The following is a 26,739-nucleotide window of genomic DNA, read 5'->3' on the forward strand; positions in this document are numbered from 1 at the left end:
GCCGGCACGTAGGCACTGTGCATAAATTCCAATTAAAGTACTCTCATCGCAAATATTTTAACCCAAAATATACCTCTCTTCTTGCTCGATATTTGCACACTGATTACGCGATATAATTTCTTGAATTACTTCTCCGACATCTGTTATAAAGGAATTACTTAAGATTTTGCTTCTTCATTTTTAAGGTTATTAACTTACTCGGATCGCTCTAATTTCGCTACACGGGTCGACTCACTAATTGCGATCCAGAAATTTGAAATAAAATCACCTCTGGGAATAATTAAATTTGGTTTTGGAATCACTTTGCATTTGAGTATTTTTTCTTAAAACTTTTTTTAAACCTTACCACTCGGCTGTCTAAAAGGAAAGGACCGAGAGTGCTATTTCTTCACTTCACGAAACCTAGCTTTTCTTTTTAGTACTGATTCCATTTACGTCATATTTCCGGATGCCTTAATTTTAGTACTAATATTTCAGGTTGGCATTACTCTACGAATTAATCACCCACATCATTACATTATACACGATCAACGAGATTGCTCGAATCGAACACTTCACCTACAGAAACTTATCGTTCTCTTTTGAAACGAACGTTGCTCGTTTCAAGTTAGCTCAGATATATATTTATTAAACAATCTTAGTTATTGTCAATCTTTGAAAATTGATCGTGCTTGTCAGGAAAAATCATAAGATTAACTTATAAAAAGAGCATAAAATCTTAAAATGATGTAAACTGGATTCGCTCCATGAACGTCGGGATAACTGAGCTTGTGTTCTATCCACACGACTACCGACGCTTGAGAATACTGTGTTGCTAAACAAATATAAAAGCCGAGCTGTGAGGCGATTCTACGTCATAAAGCGACCTTGTGCAATTCATCCGTATGATTATGAATTGATTAAAGGCCGTTTCATAAGTTGGGCCTTATGGAAATCTTAAGTTTATTTGGCTGAATGTATGTTCATCCTATTTCAAAGCCAGGCGATTGAAGCACCGATTGTTTAAGTTCTTTTTGTTAATACATGTTCACTCCTAGCAGAAAATACAAAAATTAAAAAAAAAAACAAACAGCGTTTATAAGCTTTGATTTCGATAGGATGAAAATGGCAGCACTATGCTGAAGATGGATTCCGTTACCCTTGTGAGCTCGATCAATGCTGGTTTTAGTATAAATGAAATAACCAGCTCACGTGTCATGCCTCGAGCATGTGATCTTGTCAGCAACGCAATAGTCGTCCCATACATACACGCATACATAACACTCGGTTCAAGGCGAACTACATATGTAATCACAAGTTGTTCAATTGGCATGTGAAGGATGCATTATCGTTATCTGACTACACGCATTCATAATGGTTGGTGATTTAGAAAGATTTTCAGAAGCAAATGTCAATTTTGGGGGAATGATTGATTGATTGATTGATTTAGCTTTATTATAGAGACTTTAATGGGGAATGATTGGAATTATTTATGAAAATATGAAAATTGTGAATTTCTAATGAAGCTGGAGATTCTGGCCGGAAGCCGGAACTGCGCAGGCAAATTTAACTTCGAAAAGGACGAAGAATACTTTGTTATCCAGGGAAGTTTTTCGGCTTCGCAGTCATCCTGTCATGACTGCGAAGCCGAAAAACTTCCCTGGTTATACAGAGTTTTCAGTCGATAGCGCTCTACGATTCTACTTTGTTATCTTAAAGCAACTCAGACGATCTTACAGGAATTCTTCCAAAGGCTCTCCAAGGAATTCTGAAATTTTCTGCGGAAATTTCATGCAAAATTTCTTTTTTGGAATTTTTTTTTTGAAAATTCTTTCACTGCTGCATAGTTTCTCCAACTTGTTTCGCATTTTGTTTCAATATTTTTCCGGAAGTTCCATCATCTTCTAGCATTTTCTTTCATATTTTTTTCCAGAAGTGTCCCTAAGATTTTTTCAACATTCTTCCAGTGATTCCTCCAAACGTTCTACCACATATTCTACCGATATCTTTTCTAGAAATTCCTCCGAAATATCTTTCAAATTAATCTTCAGGTATTTTAGAAATTATTTAGGGAACTCTTTAAGAATTGTGCAAGTTTCTTCACAAATATATCGGATTTTTTTTCCGAAAATTACTCCTAAATTTTCTTTTGATGTTTTTCAAAAAGTTTCTAAGAAAACTCTTCCAAGAACTCCTCCTATAAAATTGCCACATGAATTATTCCGACGGTTCCCAAACAATTTTTATATTTTCCTCCGAAAAATCTCTCTAAAAAATTTTCGGAAATTTCACCGAAAGTTTGTCCAGAAACTGCTCAAGGAATTCTTCCAAATTTTTTCTTGGAAATTCTTTTTCTCGGAAGAACGATTTTTTATAGAGGTTCTACCGAGAACTCTTCCGAAAAAGGTGGTGGCGGACTTTTTCCAGAAGTTCCTCGAATTTTGTTAATTAAAAAAGAGTTGCAAGAATTCTCCCCGGAGCTAGACCCGAAGTATCTTTGAAAACTCTTAAGAACACTGCTGTGGGCTCGAAAAATCATTAGACGGATTCTAAGAGGATGACCGGCATATATCCTGAGCACCTCAAAGAGAAACCGTGAAAGAGTTCCAGGAATGAATAATGAAAAAAAACAGCTGAAGGAAGCCTTGAAGGTGTTCCAGAAGGAATCTTTGGAAGATGTGTTGGATTTAGCCTAAGAATTCTCGGGTGACCCGACGGTTCTTTTTAATAACAAAAAAATCCTTTTGAAAATTTGGGATGAAATTTTTGGAAGAATATTCGGAGAAATGTTTGAAATAATTTGTTGAAAAGTCTTTAAAAGCCTTCCCGGAGGAAAGCTTGGAGGAGTTCCAAGAATAGCCTTTAAAAGCTCCGCCTACCGGAAACTTGACCTATTTCGGACCTTATCGGATTCGGAGCACTTGGTTATGCTGAAGCTTTTCACCAGCTCCCTTATAAACCTTTTCTTGATCCTTCGGATTCTTCTGGACTCCTCAGCTTGCTTCCTGAATTTTCTATAGCTCTCATAGGTGTGTTGGTAATACAGCTTCTTCCCAGAGTCATAAACCTACTAAGAAATGTTTTTCTTAACGGATCTTAACGGAATCATGATAGTTATTTATGTAACGAGTTGCAAAAAGTTGATTTTTTCAGCACGGGTCGTACATTTATCCAACGAGGCTTGCCGAGTTTGATAAATACGAAGAGTGCTGAAAAAATAGAGTTTTGCAACGAGTTCCTTACAAAATTGTATGCAATTTTTTTTTTCATAATACAACTCATTTGAGTTGCATAATTTTCATATTGCAATTCAAATGAGTTGAATAAGAACCATTATGCAACTATTTTTCATTATGCAACTCATTTCAGTTGCAGTATGCCGGGGCTCGTGGCGCAGTGGCTACACGTTCGCTTCATAAGCGGATGGTCATGGGTTCGATCCCAGCCCCGGCACTTCATCAGTTGCTCTTCCCCCCGAGAGCGGCTGGCACTTGACCCTCTTCTGAGCTCTCATAGCTCAAACGGACCCGGATAATTGGATATCGGCGAACGGCAACCCATGATGGACGACCCCCAATCGGACTGGAAAAGGAACAACAGCCACTCATAATTTCATCATCGTGCTCATCATTCAACCAAGTGCAAGGTAGAAAAGTGAAAGCAGCACAAAGGCAAACCAGTTCGATATAGTAGAATAATAATATAATAGACTACATTTAGGCGCTGTACAAAGTGTTAGTGCAGCCGCCAATTGGAATCGCTCACGTAGTGCCCTAGTGGACAAAAGAGCTGTAAAATAGGTTAAGTGGTTAGGAAAAAAAATCAGTTGCATGATGAACAAGTACGGAAAAGTAGGTCATTATGATACTGAAATGAGTAGTATAAAATAGAAATTATGATACTCGTTACAAAACTCGATTTTTTCAGCACTCGTGCTGAAAAAATCAACTTTTTGTAATTCGTTACATAAATAACTATAACATAATTAAAGCTAAGAACTGTTCCTTTGAATTCCACTAAGAATTTGCATCCATTGACAGATACGTAATTCGACCTCAACTGTAAGTCAATTTTTGCGTGACGTAATTAATGGACGTTCCCTAAGTTATAAAGTAGGTCCTGTTATAGCTCGATTTCCAAAGTCTCAGAAAATCATATAAATCAAGCTGAACGTGAGAAAATAACTCAGGAAATAAGTCCCGAAGATATATTGCATAATTTCCCTCCCGTATATTTTTCCTTCGGAAGACAATCGTGGAAAATGTCCAAATGTTTCATGTTAAATTACCGATAATTGACGGCCCGAGGGCACTCGGCCGAATAAAACCATCCCGATCCAGATTTCCTCTGCCAAATGTCAATGTGCCTGTCGACGGGCTGTCGAGTTACCTCCGACGAGCTCTCTCTCTCTCTCACGTGAATCGAAAAATTTAAATCGAATGTAACGATATTGTCATCGCAATAAATAACATTTGCCCCGAAACGGTAGAGATTGGAGTCCCATTGATCCTCCAGCTTCAGTGACTGGGGGGAGTATGTGGCTGTGGTTCCATCTCAGTTAAAGTCCGGAGAATGCGGTTACTTTTTGACGAAACATAAAGAGCTGCACTCAGTTTACTTCCACACACCAATTCAATGATCGAATCGTGCCCTTCGTCGATCAGTTCCTCTCCGAAATAACTAAAAAAGAAACGGACTACCGTCATGCACTTGCCCTTTATTAGCGAGCGAGCGACAACGACAGTCATCTGGATCAATGCGGGGATAGAGAGGACCAACCGACGTGGACGTGACATCCCAAACGACAAGCGGGTGGAGCGGGGACCGTGCGGTGGAGCACACTGTGAAATGCCTGTGACTGGGCCTGTCGGAGATTTGTTAGCGATCGGATCAATAAAACAAACAAACAACCTACCTTGTCTCAGGTTCAGGGAGCTGATGGCTGTTATTGTTTCTGTGCGGCACAACCACCACCCCTGGAAATGTCCTGGACCGATCGTGTCACCAAGCTGTAGTAGTGCTTGTGGTAATTATGGGATCACTTCAGAATAGATATGCCATATATATAGGTTTATTTTTATTATAGATTATAGATTGCGTTTTTCTTTTTAATACTGTTTTTTGGGCTAGTGTAGTCATTATGTATGGAATACAGATTTTCTATTTTTTTTTATCTGTATTAACGAGATTTTTAGCCCTGGGCTAGTTCATCTCGGGACCCACGCTTTACTTCCCTTCCGAAGGAAGAACTCACATTTTGCGATTTTGTCGGGAGTGGAATTCGATCCCAGGTCCTCGGCGTGATAGTCAAGTGTTCTAACCATCCAACCAGATCCGCACCACAGATTTTCTAAAATGGATACAGATTTTTTTTTCCAACTCATGCTATAGATTCTAATCATCATTTAATACAGGGATGACAGATGCGAAGGCATAATTTTATCTTCCATTTAAAGTTATTTGAACTTCCGTTAAAGACATTCATTTAAGGAGAAACTTCAAAGAATACAAACATGGCTGCCACAATGGCCGACTTGGTCCCCTACTCACGTTTTCAGGAGCACCAATCTTGAATATTCGTAAACAAATGCTCTCGATTTGTTAAAGCTGCCTCTTTTTGCAAGTGAACAAATCCAGGAAAAACAAATGCGCCTTGGCTCGATGTTTTGTTCGTCAGATTAGTGCCTCTAAAGTTTGTATGAAAAATTGCAATGGGATTTCTTGATGTTTCACCTTAAGTGAAGACGTATTGAAAACAATTCGAAGCTAAAGATATTATTGTTGTTTGTCAAACAATTCAAATCTGATAACAGTTATTTATGTAACGAGTTGTAAAAAGTTATTTTTTTTTCAGCACAAGTCGTACATTTACACAATGAGGGTTGCCGAGTTGGATAAATACGAAAAGTGCTGAAAAAATCGAGTTTTACACCAAGTAACATACACTATTTTATGCAATTCAGTATCATAATTTATATATTATATTACACATTTCAGTATCATAATGGTCTACTTTTCCGTACCGGTTTATTATGCAACTGACATGAGTTGCATAATGAAAAATTGTTGAATAATGTTCATTATGCAACTTATTTGAGTTGCGTTATGAACATTATCCAACTCAAATGAACTGTATGATGCAAAAATCATTGCATAAAATTTGGTATTTTGAACATCCAGAATCCAGAAACCATGACTGAAAGCCGAAATCCCCGAGAATTAAGTCAACTTCCCAGTCGAACCTCTTCATAAATTATTCCTCTGAATAGCCAAGACTTTTTTTCGAGAAATCCTATTGAAGCTAGTCCAAGAAATTTTCCAGATACTATCCAGAAGAGTCCTCCTAAAATTTCTTCAAAGACTTCTCGTGTAATTAGTGTGTTGATTCTTCTGAAATTATTAAAAGATTCCTTGTTTGAATTTCTAAAAGCACCTCCTCAGAGGAAATTTCTCCAAAAATTTCTTCAATTTTTGTCATTAAATTTCAATGAAAAATCCTCCACACATAATCCCGGGGATTCCATCAGAAATTTCTCCACAAATTACTTTGGGGGTTGCTGCAGCAAGTTTTCTGAGAAAATTTCCCAAAAATACTTCCAAATATGCCTTAGGGAGCGTCCATAAAAGACGTAGCATGTTTGGCCGATTTTTTACTCCCCCTCCCCCCTCGTAGCACATTTTTCCATACCGTATACATGGCTCGTCACACAATCCCAGACTCCTCCTCCCCCCCTAAAAGGCTACGTCTTTTATGGACGCTCCCTTACGAACTCCTCCGAAAATTTGGGACATTTCTTCTAGAATCGATCACAATAATAATATAATGTCATCAAAAAAAAAAGAAAATTACCTAGATTAAGTTACCTATTATTTTTACCTAAGATGTATAAAACGTGTAGAATGCAATGGATCTCTTCAGTCGCGTCAAGTACAAGACACTGAAGACGACCTTACAGTTGAGGTCGAAATACGTATCTGTCAAAGGATGCAAATTCTTAGTGGAATTCAAAGGAACAGTACTTAACGCGATTTTCTTTTTATTTACAGATATTCCCCTAACAAGCCCAGGTTAATCATCATAATATCATCAATTTTTATTTTGTAGTAATTTCTCGAAATCACTTTATATGCCATGAAGGAACCTAAGAATTTACAAAGAAATACCAATAGGAAACCCCATGGTAGTCACAAAACTTTAACAATTCTTAGACGTTCTTGCTGTACCTAGTCGAAGACTTCAAATTAAATAATTTCATAATCAAATCGCATCTGATGTGCTGATCAATATAACAGCACTGATCAGCACTGAGATCAGAATTTTAGAATTTTAAAAGGGTTATGGGCTCTAGAGTGCTCAGCTTTTTCTTTCTTCTCGCTCATTCTTTTTGATAAACACGGGAAAGAGCGAGATAAAAGAGGGGGCAAGTGTCTTGCTTTTACGCGTATTTGTTCACAAGAGCGAATGAGAAGCAAGAAAAGGCTGCACACGCTAGAGGTTATGGGGGTTTCAGGGGAAACTTTGTGAAGTCGTATCACGGAGTTTCAAAGTGTTTAAAAATGTTTCAAAGAATCTCAGGAGCTTTTCAAGGGATTTCAGTAGCGTTTCAATAGTATGCAGCGCCCTAGAAACCCCCTGTAATCTCCCTGGATCTCCCTGTGGTCCCCCAAAACCACTTGGTACACCCTGGAGCCCTTTCGGGGCCCCAAAACGGCCCTGGGACCGGCTGGGTTGATCTGTGATCTCCTGAAGCGCGCATGGAATCGCTTTGGACTCCTAAAGCGCCCCAGAGACTCGCTGAAACGCCCCTTAGACCTCCGGAAACTCCCCTGAAACTCATAGTTATTCCCTGAGACCTCCAGATAGCCCTTGAATCGCTATGAAACCCTCCTGAAGCCTTTGTGTTTCCCTGAAGTGCCCCTAGAAACTCCCTGGGAGCCTCTTAAACGCCCTTGAGACCTCCGGGTAACGTCTGATATTTCTAGGTAACCCCTGAGACTTCCAGGTACCCCTTGAAACGCCTCGGCAGCCCCCTGAAACACTTCTGGAACCCCCTGAAGCCATTGGGACCCGTAAAAAGCCCCTAGAAGCCCCCTGGGAGCCACTGATTTTTTGAAGCAGTCCTGTATCCCCTAGAACCCCAATTAGACCCCCAGAAACCCCCCATAAGACCCCCTGAAACTAGAAAGTATTAATAATGAATTTTTCCACTCCAAGACGAAGCACATTGCTCCTGGGAGCATGCTTGCAATGCGATACTCGTACATGATATTTACTACAGCACGTGCACTTCGGCTCTTTCCATGAGACCTCTTCCGACTTCCTTAATCCTTCTTGCATTAGGGTAATTTTTGACCCAAACCGTGCACTACCTCTGCGAGCTGTTCCCAACGTGCTTCATTAGGAAGGTTAAATGACTCTGAAACTTCGTAGTATTATCCTTGAGATCTCCTGGTACCCCTTGAAACTCCCAAAAACGCCACTGAAATCCCTTGCAGCGCCCTATGAGACGTTCTGGAGCACCTTTGGAGCCTCCTGGGACCCATTGAAGTGTATCCGCTCTGAGACCTCTTGAAATATTCCTGAAATCCTCTGGAGTCTGCTGAAGCCTCCTAAAACTTCATGAGACCTTCCTAAACGCCCCTGAGACTTCCTAATGCCCCTTGAAACCTTCTAGGATCCTTCATAAACTCCCTAAAAGCACCTGAAATCCCATGAAACTCCTTGAAATTCCATGATAAGACCCTGGAATCTTCCTTTTGCTCTCTCCTATAGGGTACTGCATGAATTTCACATTTTCCCTTTTACTTTTACAGAGAATTTCGTAAACAACAAGGCCAAGAAACGTCAAAATTCCACATAAAATCATAACAATGTCGTGCCCTATAAAGGCCCCCTAGCCGCCGTTGCCATAGTTAACGCCATTGTTATATTTTGTTATGCACAAAATTAATGCTGAATAGCTTTACTGAATGCAGAACCCGTAGCTTCCGGGATGGTAAGCCCAGTACCCTTGGTTAGTGGGTTGGTGTCAGGCCCTGCGAACCAGCCGTAAAAAGACTAGCACCGAAAAATCAACAAGAGAAGAATGTGAACCGATGCCAATGGCGACGGCCAAAGCGACGAAAAGGGACTTGCGATTGAAAGCTTGGCACGTGGAACTGTAGATCTCTCAGCTTCATCGGGAGCACCCGCATACTCGCCGATATACTGAAGGACCGCGGGTTCGGCATCGTAGCGCTGCAGGAGGTGTGTTGGACAGGATCCATGGTGCGAACGTTTAGAGGTAATCATACCATGTACCAGAGTTGCGGCAACACTCGTGAGCTGGGAACAGCTTATATAGTTATGGGCGACATACAGTGGCACGTGATCGGTTGGTGGCTGATCGACGAAAGAATGTGCAGGTTGAGGATCAAGGGCCGATTCTTCAACATCAGCATAATAAACGTGCACAGCCCTCACTCCAGAAGCACTGATGATGACAAGAACGCATTTTACGCGCAGCTCGAACGCGAGTACGACCGCTGCCCAAACCACGACGTCAAGATCATCATAGGAGACCTAAACGCTCAGGTAGGCCAGGAGGAGGAATTCAGACCGACGATTGGAAAGTTCAGCGCCCACCTGCTGACGAACGAAAATGGCCTACGCCTCATCGATTTCGCCGCCTCCAAGAACATGGCCATTCATGGCACCTTCTTCCAGCACAGCCTCCCGTATCGTTACACCTGGAGATCACCACAACAAACGGAATCGCAAATCGACCACGTTCTGATTGATGGACGGCACTTCTCCGACATTATCGACGTCAGGACCTATAGTGGCGCTAATATCGACTCTGATCACTACCTGGTGATGGTTAAACTGCGCCCAAAACTCTCCGTCATTAACAATGTAAAGTACCGGCGGCCGCCCCGGTACGATCTAGAGCGACTGAAGCAACCGGATGTCGCCATCGCATACGCGCAGAATCTCGAGGCAACGTTGCCAGACGAGGGTGTTCTCGATGTGGCCCCTCTAGAGGACTGCTGGAGTACAGTCAAAGCAGCCATCAACAACGCAGCCGAGAGCACCATCGGGTACGTGCAATGGAGTCAACGAAACGATTGGTTCGACGAGGAGTGCACAGTGGTTCTGGTGGAGAAGGACGCAGCGTGGGCGGTAATGCTGCAGCATGGAACCCGACAGTATGTGGAGCGATACAGACAGAAGCGGAAACAGCAGACCCATCTCTTCCGGGAGAAAAAGCGCCGCCTGGAAGAAGCGGAGTGTGAGGAAATGGAACTGCTGTGCCATTCACAAGAAACACGTAAGTTGTACCAGAAGCTCAACGCATCCCGTAAAGGCTACGTGCCGCAAGCCGAAATCTGTAGGGATAAGGACGGGAGCCTCCTGACGGACAAACGTGAAGTGATAGAAAGGTGGAAGCAGCACTTCGACGAGTACCTGAATGGCGAAGAGAATGTAGGCACGGGGGATCAGGCAGTCCCATCCACAAGTTAATGTGTGAGAACAAAGTGCTATCCCAGATCATCTTCCGTCGTCTCTCACTTAAAGTAAATGATTTCGTGGGAAGTTATCAAGCCGGTTTCATCGACGGCCGGACGACAACGGACCAGATCTTCACCGTACGACAGAGCGTTCATGATTAACAAAAATTTTAATCATGATTAATCATTGACGATTAAAATTTTTATTTCAGTGATTATTGATTATGATTAATGATTAATTTGGTTTTAAGGATGATTAATGATTATGATTAATGATTAAATTTGGATTTATCTGTGATTATTGATTATGATTAATGATTAAAAATGGCTCATTGATTAAAAATCATGATTAATCATGATTAATCAATCACAAAAACTGTAAGTGATTAAAATATATTTGTTGTTAAAAATATTTTTGTAGTTTCAAAAGTAAAAGGTAGCTCTGTCTGGGAGATTTTTGAAGGAGAATCATAAATTATAATATTTAGAACTGCATTTAAACCAACTTTAATTGAATAATATATTTTATATGATGAATCATTTTTTGGTGATGAATGATTAATGATTGATTAACTTTTTTTCTTATGATTATGATTACTGATTAATGATTAAATTGCGAAATCAGTGTGATTAAGATTAATGATTAATGATTAAATGAGAAATTTTTGTGATTATGATTAATGATTTTTGATTAATCTTAATCATTAATCATTAATCATGATTAAACTTATGATTAATCATTAACGCTCTGGACAAATCCTTCAGAAATGCCGTGAATACCAGGTCCCAACGCACCACCTGTTCATCGACTTCAAGGCGGCATACGACAGTATCGACCGCACAGAGCTATGGAAAATCATGGACGAGAACAGCTTTCCCGGGAAGCTTACCAGACTGATAAGAGCAACGATGGACGGTGTGCAGAACAGCGATTCCGGGTGAACTATACAGTTCATTCAAATCTCGACGAGGACTACGACAAGGTGATGGACTTTCCTGCCTACTATTCAACGTCGCCCTGGAAGGTGTTATGCGACGAGCCAGGCTCAACAGCCGGGGTACGATCTTCACGAAATCCGGCCAATTTGTCTATATTGCGGATGACATGGATATTATTGCCAGAACATTTGGAACGGTGGCAGAACTGTACACCCGCCTGAAACGGGAAGCAGCAAAGATCGGAGTGGTGGTGAATGCGGCTAAGACAAAGTACATGCTGGTAGGTGGGACTGAGCGAGACAGGGCAAACCTTGGCAGCGATGTTACGATAGACGGGAATGTTTTTGAGGTGGTAGAAGAATCGTCTACCTCGATTCCTTGCAAACGTCTGACAATAACGTGAGCCGTGAAATACGAAGGCGCATCATCAGTGGAAGTCGGGCCTACTACGGGCTCCAGAAGAAACTGCGGTCGAAAAAGATTCACCCACGCACCAAATGCACCATGTACAAGACGCTAATAAGACCGGTGGTTCTCTACGGACACGAGACATGGACGATGCTCGAGGAGGACCTGCAAGCATTCGGAGTTTTCGAGCGACGCGTGCTAAGAACGATCTTCGCCGGCGTGCAGCAGAACGGTGTGTGGCGGAGAAGGATGAACCACGAGCTCGCTGCACTCTACGGTGAACCCAACATCCTGAAAGTGGCTAAAGCTGGACGGATACGGTGGGCAGGGCATGTTGCAAGAACGTCGGATAACAACCCTGCAAAGTGGGCGTGGGGCGCAGAGAGCACGATGGGCGTACCAGGTGGAGCGTCATCTGGCGAGCGTTGGGCGTGACCGACGTTGGAGGGCTGCAGCTGCAAATCATGTATTACGGCGGCAAATTGTTGATTCAGTGTTATCATGAATTTGATGTTGAACTAAATAAATGAAATGTAATAAAAGCCTTATTGATTAGCAGGGCATAAAAAGGTTCATAAATTAAACTGCATGAAAAGAGCCTGTATAAAAAGAGGTTTTAGTGTACGCAGATCAATTGGATGGCATATTGTGGTAGTTTCCATTTCAAAAGTTGGTCATCTTATTCTAAAAAGCAGTGGACATTGACAATTGCATGGTAAATCAGTGAGAAGGTGGTCATCCTCAGCTGGGCAGAACAATTTTCTGCTTCAGTTACATTCGCCCTTGACGCGATGAATGTTAGCCGTTTGTAAGTGGTCCACACGTAATACACAGCAAGCAAATCTGCAGGCATGGGGACACGACGTCACGCTGCTCCCAGCGAACCTTTTTTGGCGGAACTTGACGTAGATCTCCGAGCGAGGTCGAAAAGAGGCCGCTCATGATCATTATAATAAACGAATGTATGTAGATTGAGTGGCGGTGGTGGGGATTACCAGCGCATTCTCACCCATCCTTCTGGAGAACCCGCGGGATGGAATGCCAGCAGGACTGGATTTGGGAATCAATCTGAAGAGTTTAACTGCACCGTTTGCAATGGCGTCCAGCTGCATCCCACTACGTCCGACCCTGGTTGATTTTCGTCCTGTAACGAGCCTCAACCGTACATGCCAAGTATTTGGATCAGCTTTCGCCGTTGTCGTCGTCGTCGTCGTGAAGACACACTACCTGAAAGGGGATGTAAATCACATTCCCTCCCTTCTGCCGACCGAGAAGATGTCGCATATCGTTGCTGGACGGATATCAATTGAAGTCAGATTTGCCTTTCAGATTCCATCTCCCGGTCGGTTGTCCTTTCTTGTCGATCTTCCGCCCAGTAGCGCAGACCGCACTCAACTCACTATATTTGAAGATAAACAATCTCATTGAAATTGTCAAGATTACATCACTTAAATTCAATAAACATTAACCATGATTCGATCGCATAAAGTTTATTTAAGGTATTCACAAATTGACAGGTAAATTGTGTCCCTGCTCGAGATGAAGCTCTCCGTCGCATGGGACCCTGCGCCGGTGGGGCCAGCTGGTTGCTTGATCCTATTTCGAATTGGACACGACACGCCAATCACCGGGCGCACAAACTAGTGACTCCCCAGACAAGCTCCTAACTACCGCTACTAGCCCCTGGTGGTGGTACCTGATTATGGCAAAGGCTAAATGGTAAACGCGTTTCGATTACACAGAAGGCCCAGGGATCACCTCGCGCGTGATCGGTTTACAATCAATTTGGTTCGACGACGACGAAACGAAACACAAATGGTCCGGACGCAGAGACGACTGCGGACGGATTACTGACGGGTGAATTGACTGGTTGACACGAGGCTGAAACTTGATCAATTTTGTTGCGTTTTGCGTTCGCCAAGTTGACATTGCCCAATGGTTGACTAGATAGATTGTGTGTTGGGGAATGTTCGTTATGTTCGATGTGGCTGAATCGCGACGAGAGAACGAATTAGTGAATTAACGTCTCGATGCCATTCCCGATTTGAAGCTGGATTGATGGTGATAGAAGCTGGCAGCTTTGACAGTGTGGTACAAATTGACTGCGTAAACAACGGTACTGTTTTGCATTGTGTAGCAACGGTGATTATAATTTGAGTTAGTGTAAGTTCAGTTAGGTATGGATTAGAACAATATGTGCAAAATTCATGCAACTATCAATGGTATGTTGCGTTAGACTGCGCCAGTAATCACTGAAGCTCGGCTAGTTGTCGTGACTCTCTTACCTCTATCTGGCGCTCTGGGTAATTTCAACTCATGAAAAGGAGGTTCAAAAAACGCTTTACCCAATCTTCTTTGGCTTCCAGTGTATGATTATTCACAAATCATTTCTCGCTAAAATGTAACCAACATTCAATTGCCAGTAACACCCACCTTTTCGGTGTGTGGCGCCCTCCACAAACCGCACGCAGCACCATAATTGTTTGTTGATTTTCCGCGAGTGAAGTAATTCATGTGTCGTCTTTGGCTTGAACCGTGCGTCGTTCGACGAGCTCCAATGACGATCGTTGGCGCCTCCACCTACGCAGCAACACACCCCCACCCGCGTCGCATTGCAAACAAACGACATCGCGTCGTCTGTCGGAACACCGAAAATGACTTAATCAGATTCAGGCGAAGCCACGTTTTCTCATAATTTACCAGTCAGTGGAGGAACAAACAAAACCCCAATCTGTTTGACGAGAAATTGTTAAATGGTTTGTCGCTTTGGGGTGCGTCTTTGCCGGAGGCCCCCATAGCCGAAAAATCAAGTCATCAAATACCCATCGATACCCCAGAGTCAAATATTGACTGCGTGAAAAGTCAACTCTGCGATCGGCGGCTCAGACGAAGACGGGGCGATCCAGTGGCAACATCGTTTAGCAAATGCAAATGATGTTAGCGCTATCATCGTCGTCGTCGGTTGCGTATTTTGAAATCAATTAGCGCCACCCGCGAGACCCGCGCGATGCAAACAGGGACCCTGGCTGTAGGAACCTACGTAATCGACCGACCGACGTATTTATTTATGCAAATTCGGAGATTTCTCCCACAGACCGTACCGAGAACACTGTGGGTTGGGTGTTGAAATGTCGCGATGAAATTATGAACATTCTTACTTACCTTGATACTCTGATGGCAGCAGCGTAGCTTTTAGCCAGCGTCGAGCGTAAAGTAGAGCTACATCGATCGTGGGTGATGGTCTTCTAGCTTCTTCTAGGTTCCCAAGTTTTCCATAATTGTGTGCATTCAGCGTATTCGCGGCCGTCCAGGAGGTCGCCAACCTTCATCTAGTTTCCTGCTGAATATTGTTTTCGCAATAATTTCTTCCGAAATTCGAACTTTCTTCCAGACCAGCTCAATGGAGTTTACCACAGTTTATTTCATTGTACACATTCCTCAGCTTGTGGTTCATGTGTTTGTACTATACACAGGTATAAAGTTTCTCATCAAGAATTGGTTGACTCAATTTGTACTTGACAAACCCCTAATTTATCCACTCCGGTGATGGCGCTTTTCTCGTGCTTTTGAAAACACATTTCAACAAAACTATAGTTGATATATATCGCAATTTCATACGTTAAACAAAAAAGCATTTCATGATACCAGAAATAATATCGTTTGATGTTTGAGCCTTAAACTTTTAAGAGAAGCCGTTATCTTGAATTTTGAGCCGCCATTATGGATTTAAGTCCGCCATCTTGGATATTCTGGTCACCATTTTTCGACTGCGGACATCTTCCTCATACCAAACTTCTTCCCTATATCAAATAAACCCATATTGCATGGTTTTAGAGCCTAAACCACCTTTTAACAGCCCCCACCCTAAATTTTCAGACGCCATCTTGTATTTTAGACCGCCGTCTTGGATATTGTGGTTGTAATTCTTGAACTCCGGACATTTCCCTCTAAATATACCCATATTGCATGGTTTAAGAGCCCAAAACACCATTAATCAACCACCATCTTAAATTAGGAGCTACCATCTTAGATTTAGATCACCATCTTGGATACTCTGGTCGCCATTTTAAAACTCCAGACATCTTCCTCATACAAAATATACCCATATTGCATGGTATTAAAGCCTAAAACTCCATTAAACAGCCGCCATCTTGAATTAGGAGCCGCCATCTTGGATTTAAGATCGTTATTTTGGATATTCTGGTTGCCACTTTTGCGGTACTCGGGTTCATTCGTCGAAATGCTTCACAATTCCATGACGTGTACGCTCTTAAAACTGTTTATTGCTCGCTTGTCCGAAGTATACTCGAGTATGCAGTTCAGATCTGGGCTCCATTTCACGAAACTCAAATTGGACGTATCGAACGAGTTCAACGGTGCTTCGTTCGTTATGCCTTACGTCGACTACCATGGTCTAACCCGCTACAGCTGCCTCCGTACAACGAACGATGCCAACTGATAAGGCTGGAGTCACTGCGCAAGCGTCGAGTGTATCTTCAACTGATGTTTGCGTTCGATCTTTTGAGCAACCGAATTGACTGTCCTGAGCTGCTTCAGCAAGCTCAATTTTTCGTACCGGCACGACGAACGCGTCAGCGATCTCTCTTCAGGGCTGCTCGACATCGCACCGTGTTTGGACAAAACCATCCGCTTGAACGGTGCTTCAATGCACTCAACGAAGTCGATGTTTTTGATTTTAATGTAAGTAGGGATCGATTTAGAAATTTTATTAGAATTAATTTAGTATAAGCAATAATCAGTCTGTACAGTATTTCTGAAGACGGTGACAAATAAATATAAATATAATATAGACTCCAGACATCTTCCCCATACCAAATCAGGCCAAACATGTCTAAAGGTCCTATCTTCAGAAGAGAGGCTCTCTTTGGTTTCCCTCTCTTTCGTTAATATCTTAGCTGTTTATTTGTATTATGATTGTCTCCTTGCATTGAACGATTGTCAAAACAACCATCCCTTGAACTGTACTTCAAAAGTAGTTGAAAAGTGTACCATTACATTGCAATAATTGAAAGAGAAAGTGAACAAAGAGAGCCTCTCAAATGCAGATAGGACCTATTGAAATGTTTGGCCTGAAATATATCCATATTGCGTGGTTTTAGAGCCTGAAACACTGTTTATCAACCGTCATCTTTAATTTGGAGTCGCCATCTTGGATTTTACATCACCATCTTGGATACTCTGGTCGCCATTTTAAAACTCCAGACATCTTCCCCATACAAAATATACCCATATTGCATGGTATTAGCGCCTAAAACTCTATTAAACAGCTACCATCTTGAATTTGGAGCCATCTTGGATTTTAGATCGCCATCTTGGATATTCTGATTGCTATTTTTGGACTCCGGGCATCTTCCTCATATCAAATATACCCATATTGCATAGTTTTAGGGCACAAAATTCATCAACCATGCTAAAGATTGATTTTTGTCTGAAGTGTCGCATGATGGGGCTTGGTTAAGTTTTATATACTGCCAGTTCTACCGGTGCTGGTCCGGATCACTGAAATAGCCATAATTCTGGAACGCCTTGACCGATCTGAACCACATTATATAGCAAACAATGCGGTAAAATTTCGGTTCGATTCGAGCTATAGTCCGAAAAATTGACCAATGGGAAGTGCTTTAAAACTGAGTGAACTTTTTTTGCGCACAGACATACATACATACACACAAACAGACATCATCTCAATTCATCGAACTGACTTGACCCTCCAAGCCTTCTATCGAAAATTCGTTTTTTGAGTGAACATATAGCCTTTCAGTACACTTTGGTGTACGAGAAAGGTAAAAACTATAAAACATTTTGGTGGGCTTTCTTTAACGTCCACAGTTTGTGATCGAAGAGGGCTTCCTGAAGAAACACCGATATAAATAGAGCAATTTTCGCTTGTATTTGCAACTTACGGGTCCTAAACGGGTAAGTAACGCAATCCGTAAAAGGTCCTTATTCACATCTGAAATACGCCTTCTCACTTCACGGGAAACGATATTGTCACATGTCACAAGTATTCCAAAATAAGCAAATTCTTCGAAAACTTCAAACAAATAATCATCAATCACTTATTAGGAACTAACGCCACTTGGCCTGTCTCTGTCTCTATCCGCAATCATGCACTTTGTCTTGGTCGAGTTAATCGTCAAGCCTAGCCTCGTTGTCTCCCTCTTTAGAGGAGCAAAATCTTCTTAGCCCTGCTCAAAGATCGATGCCGATGAGAATAATATCGTCTACGAAGCAAAATGAACACACGATTTCCCAAATTAATGTAAACGCACCTCTGGAGACGACCTACTGATTCTGTTGCAATCATTTTAAGATCACATACTAGATCGACTTGAAACTTGATTTCGATCCATCCAGCAATGCACGTTTCAGCAGCTGTCCGATCATTTGGCAAAGAGCCGTTTGGTCGAACGCCACTTACCCGAATGTCATTTGACCGATTGAGTCATTTAGCCGAATGCCGTTTGGCCGAATTGTGATCAGAAAAGTTCTGTTTGTCAAAGTTTATAGCTAGCTACAAATATAACCATTGGAAATATTTCCTTCTTTTAAGCATAAGCAAATCTTTCTAGTTTAACCATTCAGGGAGTGGCGCTAAAAGTACTATTTTATCAAAGAAATTTTCTTGTTTAAATCATAGGCTGCTCGTTCGAGATACACTGATGTGCAACCGGCGTTCGGCCAAATGATTCTTTCGATCAATTGTCGTTCGGCCAAAAGGCTATCGGCCAATTGAAATGGAACATTGTAGCCTATTTGATTTCACCGGGAAACCGTGTTCTGGCATATTAGACGGTGGTGCTGTAATGTGAATAAATACAGTAAAACCGCTTTCTATGCCAGTAAACTTCATGTAACTTTTTTGGGCCATTTTTAAACAACGGCCATAGGAGATATCAGGAAGGAGGTCAAAGGTGTTACGGAATAGGGTGTCTCTGTGAAGATTTCTTTTTTTATCTAGTTCATTTATTTGGGGCTCAATCGCGTATAACGCTTTACTTAGTAGTATACATTATACAGAGTAATAACTCTTTAATGATATCTGTTAGCTCATCCGGGGGTGAATCGCATCTTGCTAGCGTATTCGGTGCCTTGTGGTGTTGGTACCAACTTGTTGTGGGACTTGGTCTTCCGGATGGCCAGGAGCAGCTTGGTAACACAAAGAGGACAAAACAGAGAAAAAAAAACTGGAGAAGAAAACACAAGCGAATTAAACTTTTAGACCAGCAGAGTGAAGGAAGTCAAAAATACAACCCATGTATGTGACATTGCGGGTCCCCAACACATCTCTCACAAGAACAAAGGGTTGTCTACCTCGGGCCTCAAGGGTATCCAATAGTAGCGCTCTGGAGGCGTCATTATCCGGGCATTGCCAAACTACGTGGTCGATGTCATCATAACCGGAACCACACTTAGTAAAAACATTGCTCAACGCGAGGTTAATCCTGTGTAAATGCGCATCTACAGGGGATGGCCAAAATGTTTGGGATAGGCAACTTTTTTTTCTCTCACTAAAAAGTTCAACATGCTATAATTTTCCATAGAGTGCATCAAAAAATCTAAAATTTTGACTGTTTGTCAACCTATTATATGTGCATCATTGGTACAAATTTGGGCTCGATTGATTAATATTTTGCAAAAATAGAACCGTTCGGGTAAAACACCTTTTTTTAGACAACTCATTTTTGAGATGTCATATCTCGGGACCCAGTGAACCCAATTGAATAAAATTTTGAACGTACACTAACAATGTGTAAATGCTTCACAAACCATTAAAACATATGTACTTTTTAAACGTTGAAAAAAGTTATCATGCATTGACACTTTTTGGATTTTTCTCGAAAAAATGTATTTTTTTTTTTACATCAATGTCAATAAATTTTAGTGTTGATATCCAAAGATTTTCCACTTCTGTTCTCAAATTATCTCTAATAAGATATATTAGAGCCTATTTAGATTGAAGGAAGAACACATTCAATGATTTTTGTGTGGTATTGTTAATTTTACTTATTTTTCTCTATATGGGTAAAAAATTGAACCCGGTAACTTAATTCGCCGTGAGAAAATATTACTTTCTATAACGTTGTATTAAGTATCAATATATTGTTGATAAACGTTAAAAAATTCATTCAATTCGGTCCACTGGTTTCCGAGATATGACAGTTCAAAAAATAGTTGTCTAAAAAATAGTGTTTTTCCCGAACGGTTCTAACTTCGCGAAAAATTAATCAATCGAGTCCAAATTTTTACCAATGATGCACATATAATAGGTTGACAAACAGTCAAAATTTGAGATTTTTTTATGCACTCTATAAAAAGTTACAGCATGTTAAATTTTTTTGTGAGAGAAAAAAAGTTGCCTATCCCAAACATTTTGGCCATCCCCTGTATCTGTGAAGATTTCAAATGGATCTCGAGTGTGTTTCATGGGGATTCAGAGATTTTTAAAAAGATTTCTGGTTTTATTGAACTAACAGAGGTGTTTCAATGTTTTTTGGAAGAACTACACGAGACTCAGAAGGTTCCAAGGATTTTCAAAGTGGTTTGAAGCACCTGTAGGGTTTTCAATCGGTTTCCAAGGAAGATCCAGAGGATATCATAGACATTTCAGCGGTATACAGTGGTATTTTGGAGCGTTTTGAAGGTTTTAAGGAGTTTTAAAAATATGTTAGATGCGTTTTAGGGGAAATTGGGGGCGTTTCAAAGGTATTTTAAGGGATTTCAAAGAATTCAAGAGATTTTCTGGGGCATTTTGTGGATTTTCAATGGGTTTTGTAGCGACCATTATAGCCGTGTCTGAGCATTTCAGGGGGCTTCAGAAGCATTTCATGGGGTCCCAGGAGGGTTCAAGTTGTTTTCTGGGGCGCTCAGGAGGATTAAAGAGGGATCAGGGGTGTTTACGGGGCCCTTTTTTAAACGTGTTGAGGGATCTGAAGGTGTCAAGGCGTTTCAACTAGTTCCATGGGATTTCATAGGGGTCTATAAAAGCTTTTTAGGGCGTTTAGGGGTCTAAGAGATATTCAAAGAATTTTCAAAGGCATTCCATGGGAGTTTCGGGTGTTTTCAGGAGGTTTCAGGAGTGCTTCAGGGAGTCTAAGGGGACATGAGGGAGTTTTCAAGAGAATTTCATAGGCTTCAGTAGCGTTTGACACTCTGAAACAACTTTGAAACCCCCTAATTAGTTTCGAATTTCAAACTACACGTGTAGCCATATTAAATCATTTAACAACGGCCTAAAAACTCCTGAAAGCCTCCTTGACTCTAGCCTTGGTCCCATCTTAAACCCTCAGGTATAAGAAGGCTCCATAACGTGTCTCAGGAGCCGACCTTCTCAAATTATCATCAGCAAATCTTGTTTTCGCCAGCTTAATTCCCTACTTTCAAACACTGACATTGCACAATATTTCCCCTTTTTATATATTGCTTTGATTTGGGTACGTTTACAATTTATAAACTTCCAGTTTATGCAAAGCAAAGCAAAGCAAAGCAAGCAAAGCAAAGATAACCGTACACATCGTAGTTGCTACTCAGTGATTGACCAGAACAATGCAACGCGACCAAAATACGATTTTAAAACCTTCAGTTTATGGCATAAACGAGAACCTATTAACGGTTCGGTTAGGGTCACCAAGCTTGTGCGGGTTTGATTCCCGATCTTAAAGTGATTTATTATTTCTGCGAGAAATTTTCCTTACCCGAAGCCAGTGGTAGAATCCACCAGTAGTACATGCTCTGTGTGTCTAATGTCTACCCAGACAATCAATATAATGAAGGTTTTTTCCATGTTATACGTACTATTGCACTATTGCGACATAATATAGCATTAATAATATTCGAAAAAAAATCTTGTCGCCTCAGTATTGAACTATATAATAATCCAATAACTTCTGGCTTATGCGCACTTTAACGAGTTAATTCATACTTTCAATGCGAGTTAAACTGACATAATTAGAAAAGCACCAAGCGAAGTCGTATAATCATCGCAGTACACAGTTATGCGAATTCATTTGACACATGACGAGTTTGCTCGCACGCTTTTGCGAATAAGTAAATTTTTTGTCGCAATAAAACATTAGAATATCGTCAACTACGTTGTAGTTATACAAGAAGTAGTCGAAATACGCGTATCTGTCGAAGGGTAAGCAAAATAGGGCGGAATTAAAAGGTACGAAACTGCACTCATTGGAAGAGGGTATTCTGCTAAGAGGACTCGAAAAGTCGGTACAAAGGTTAATTTACAAGATAAAAACTTCAAAAAAAAATTGCACTATAGGAGTATTGTGTATCTCACCGGAATAATCCGTTCCCAACCATCTTAGCAAACTGCAGTAGAATCACTTGGCATTGTACGAGATTCACGATTAATGCGACTTATTCCACCAAAACTCCACTCCTCAATGAGGCAGTCTCACAATGACACCCTTGGCATGAAGCTTGCTGTCACTGATGTCTGCTAGGGAAAGGGCAGACAAGGGGAATGACACTAACGTTGTTCACACCCACACACTAGACCGTCCGACAGTTTATTGCGTGCTTAGCCGAAAACTAAGGGGGAAAGTCCTATTTTCTTTTATTCTCCAACCACTTAACGACGCGTAGTGCGTCATCAGCATCATTGAAATCTCGCTCGAAAATTCAAAGTGATAAAACTCAGTTACCAAAGCGCAAATTCGGATGAAAATGTATCATCCCATATGCTCACTCGTGGTGAGTGTGATGATACTTTTTCTACTGCGTGACTGCAAAATTACCCGTTTTTTATCACTTCAAAAACGCGAGGCAAACAATCATTGAAAATTAAAAAGTCAATGATTCCTATGAAAATTCTGTGATGCACCAAGTCACCTTAACCTAATTTATAGATTTTCTGTCCACTAGGGCACTGCGTGAGCGATTCCAACTGGCAGCTGCACTTACACTTTTTGTACAGCGTCTAAATGTATTCTATTCTAATTATACTATATTGAACTGGTTGCCTTTGCGCTGCTGTCACTTTTTTACCCTGTCCATGGTAGAATGATGAGCACGAGGATGTTGATGTGTGACTCTTGTTATTTTTCCAGTCCGATTGGGGTCCATTATGAGTTGCCGTTAGCTGATATCCATGTTTCCGGATCCGTTAGAGCATATGCTCAGAAGAGGGTCACGTGTCAGCCGCTCTCGGGGGGATGAGCAACTGACAAAAAATTGCAAGTGCCGGGCTGGGATCGGACCCATGACCATCCACTTATGAAGCGAACGTGTAGCCACTATGCCACGGGCCCGGAATAAAAGTCTAAACTTGCTTCTGATCAATTTTGAGACATGCCGATTTTTTTATAAAGCTATATAAAAAATACACCGAGAATGAACCTGATGATGTACAATGCATATAGTGTGTGATATCACTTGGACAAGGGGTCCTAATTAGGGCGCATTCCGCTTATAACTCAGTCAGTGTTATACCAATTGATTTTATTTGTTGGACACGGCTAGATATATTATATGAAACTCTATGTATACAAACATTCAAGCCAATTCTTATAAAATTAATTTGACTGGGTTATAAACAAGACTAAAAATGAAAAGTGCCCAAAATAGGACCCCCCCCCCCTGCTTAAATGGTCCCGCAGCCTATCGCATCACTCATCAGAATGAATTCAGATCATGAAACAATGTAGCTTTCTGTAGGTTTTAGTCACTAAACAATAAATCCTTGTCCACAGTGCATCGGACCAAAGTGGTACCAGCACATAATTTAATTAAACGATATTTATTTTATCAATACCCTTCAACAGAAAATTTATATTGACTTTCAATTTTCGTCTTATCGCCTGTTTTTTTTTCGGTCGGGAGCCTCCGAATTCACACGCCATACGTTTGTATTAACGATTTGGGTTTGGTTTCTTCTTCTTGTTCTGGATTGTTCGCAGATACCCGCGAGACGGCGTTCGTACACGCGATCACAGCCGCCGGAATCACGTACGCCGTTACCAAGGCCTGCACGATGGGCGACCTGGTGGAATGCTCCTGCCAGAACCACGTCAAGAAGAGCGTCCAGAACTATCCGCAAGGTGTTGGTGCGGGGGTTGGCGATGTCGCTGGTCTCGGCGCCGGCGGAATCGATGGACCCGGGCCGGGTCCTGGCGGCGGCGGTGGCGGTCAGAAAAATGGTGGACGCAAGGGAGGCAAGAATGGAGCTGGCCCGGGAGGGCGGAAGGTGAACACTCGCAACACGATGCTGATTACTTCGTATCGAAATGTCAATAGCAATTTCAACTATAATAGTCTGGCCGCACCAGGTGCCAACAAGAAGGACGTTTTGAAAACGTTGCAAGGTCAGAAGGCGGCTGCCGTTGGGGGGAAGGAGGGCAGCTGGGAGTGGGGTGGATGTGATGACAATGTGGTTTTTGGGTTTAGGAAATCGAAGGATTTCTTGGATGCTCGGTTGCGGAAGAAAAGCGATATTCGGACGCTGGTCAAGCTGCACAACAACAATGCCGGGCGATTGGTGAGTTTTATATGAATGTGAATGACTTTTTTAAAGTTTCTATCTTGGTTTCTACTACTCCACCAGGCGGTCAAACAATTCATGCGAATGGAGTGCAAATGTCACGGCCTGTCCGGTTCCTGTACCATGCGAACCTGCTGGATGAAGATGCCCCCATTTTCGGAAGTTGGAGCCCGGCTAAAGGAGCACTTTGACGGTGCAACCAAGGTGATAGCGCGTAACGATGGCCACAGCTTCATGCCTGATGACCCATCGATCAAGCTTCCAACCAAACGGGATCTGGTGTACACCGAGGATTCGGATGATTTCTGTGAACCTAATTCGAAGACGGGCTCCTTGGGGACACATGGACGGGAGTGTAACATTACGTCGAATGGCGTGGACGGATGCAATTTGATGTGCTGCGAACGTGGTCAGACCAGGAAGCAGGTCGAGGTCAAGAAGAATTGCAAGTGTAGCTTCAAGTGGTGTTGCGAGGTGACGTGTAGTACTTGTATAGATATAAAAGAAGTCTACACCTGTAAATAGACAAGGTGGACATGATATGGCAGACTAGGAATGGAAACTCTTCAGGCGAAAACCCGGCAAGACTGATCCAAGTGACAACAGTGAGGAAACGAGTATTGTTCTAGAAGTGATTTTGGCTGTAATGTTATGTTAGAAAAGTATGCAAGTTAGAATTTGAAATTTGAAAACCCTTTTGAAGCAAACCCAAGAAATTGTTGTTTGACGGCGCAGTGTGACTTACCAGATCTTTGAATAAGCTTTAAACATTATGTTAGGATTGATCATTACTAAAAAGCATTTGACTAATAAGTAGACTAGGATGGCAATATTTATTGTTAAGTGTGGTTAAACCAATGCTTTGAACAAAATTTCCAATGTTGATCCTATTCATTCGAAAGAAACACCCAACTGGCGTGCCACTCGGACCCACACAAACAACCAATCAACGCCTAAGAAAGCCAAATTTATAATATCGCGTGATAAGACCAACGCTAGAGTGTAATCAAACCATTAATATCGTTTTTATGCGGTCCTGTCTTCACTCGTTTGTGCAAAATACCTCCCAGACGACGACGGCAGCGATCGATGCGGAAAAGTTGTTCCAATTTCGCCCCTCGCCAGACCCCTTTATAGCGCCCCCTTCAGAGTCAGTATCGTCACAACATTAATTTAGTTGTAAGTGTGTTCGACCAGCCGCAAAGAGCAGTTTTGTTCTTAGTCTTGTACCCATTTGGTCGGTTGGCGTCGTTCTCGTGATCGCAATTTATGGTCGTAATATTTTGCCAACGGGGGAAATGATCTTTGATTTCGAGTGTTTGCTTCTGAAGGTGACCAGATGTATTTATTCATGAAGGGTGTATTCACCAGAATACAATGACGCATAAAAAATCGTTACGAACAGAAAGGCACAAACGTTTGAAAAATATGTCACTGGTTTTGAGAATACACTCCGACCTTAATTTACGTCCACTTTCGGAGGGCGTAAACTAGATTGGACGTACAAAACCCAGTCAACCAGTGATCGTATTAGGTGTTGAATAAGATGTTAAAGTGGAGGCGATATGCGCACATTTCACATGCGCTTAAATGGAGACATGCACTCATATGGTCTCCACTTTATCATCAAGCGATTACTTCTTGTCTGGAAAAATCAGAGCGCTTACCAACTTCTATTGACATACACATACTAGATGCTTGTTTACCTTCTCCATGTGTTAGGCAAAGTTTAAGTACTGACCAAGGGCTATCATGCGTGGCCATTCACTATTTGGAATTATCACGTCAGATGGCAACACTGATCGATCTACGTAAGACCGTACGTTAAGGACAGACTTGTTAAAACCCCAAAATGGCCGCCACAATGGCCGACTTTGGCACCTACTCACGATTTCGAGCGCACAAATCTCTTCGTAAACATAACCAGCGCACCTGATTTTTTTTTTATTCGAAGCTTATTACAAGTGAGCAAGAACAGAATAATAACATGTACTGTTGTTTGAAGCTTGCTTCTGGAGATTTGTGCGTCTGAAGTTCTGATACACTGTTGAAGCGGGATTTCAAGATGTTTGTCCTTAGTTGGGGGTGTTGCTAGTTAATAAGTAAAGTTTCAGCTTCTCTATCTCGGGATCGAAAGCAGATAGTAATGTGTCATCTTCGGCAAAGTTGTTCAGAAGAACAGGAACATGGAGGTGATTCTTCAATTGCGTGGTGATCTCTCCGCTAGGTGGTGCTGGTGATCAGAGTTGGTTATTTCTCACATTTTGGCCTAAAAAGTGCAGATTTTGGTGCAGTCCAGAGAAGTGTGCCTTGCCGCTCTTTTGTGCGAAGAGAAGAATCACACGCACCTCTAAGCGAAATATTGACTGAGTGCGTAGTGCACCATGATTTTTCTTTTGAGTGGAGCA

At 41.7% G+C, this 26,739-nt stretch overlaps 1 protein-coding gene across 6 annotated transcripts in view; it reads left to right on the forward strand.

The window, feature by feature from the left end:
* Positions 1 to 25,376, forward strand: part of LOC115265604 (protein Wnt-6) — a 78,624-nt gene extending 53,248 nt beyond the window's left edge. For all 6 annotated transcript variants that reach the window (XM_062849763.1, XM_062849762.1, XM_062849764.1 and 3 more), the window contains exons 4-5: positions 23,751 to 24,328; positions 24,395 to 25,376. In XM_062849763.1, the coding sequence (XP_062705747.1) occupies positions 23,751 to 24,328; positions 24,395 to 24,856 (1,040 nt within the window). In that variant the 3' untranslated portion in view covers positions 24,857 to 25,376. The remainder of the gene's footprint in view (positions 1 to 23,750; positions 24,329 to 24,394) is intronic.
* The last annotated feature ends 1,363 nt before the right edge of the window (positions 25,377 to 26,739 follow it).

Source organism: Aedes albopictus, chromosome 2 (genome assembly GCF_035046485.1).
Source record: "Aedes albopictus strain Foshan chromosome 2, AalbF5, whole genome shotgun sequence".
NCBI classification, from domain to species: Eukaryota; Metazoa; Arthropoda; class Insecta; order Diptera; family Culicidae; genus Aedes; species Aedes albopictus.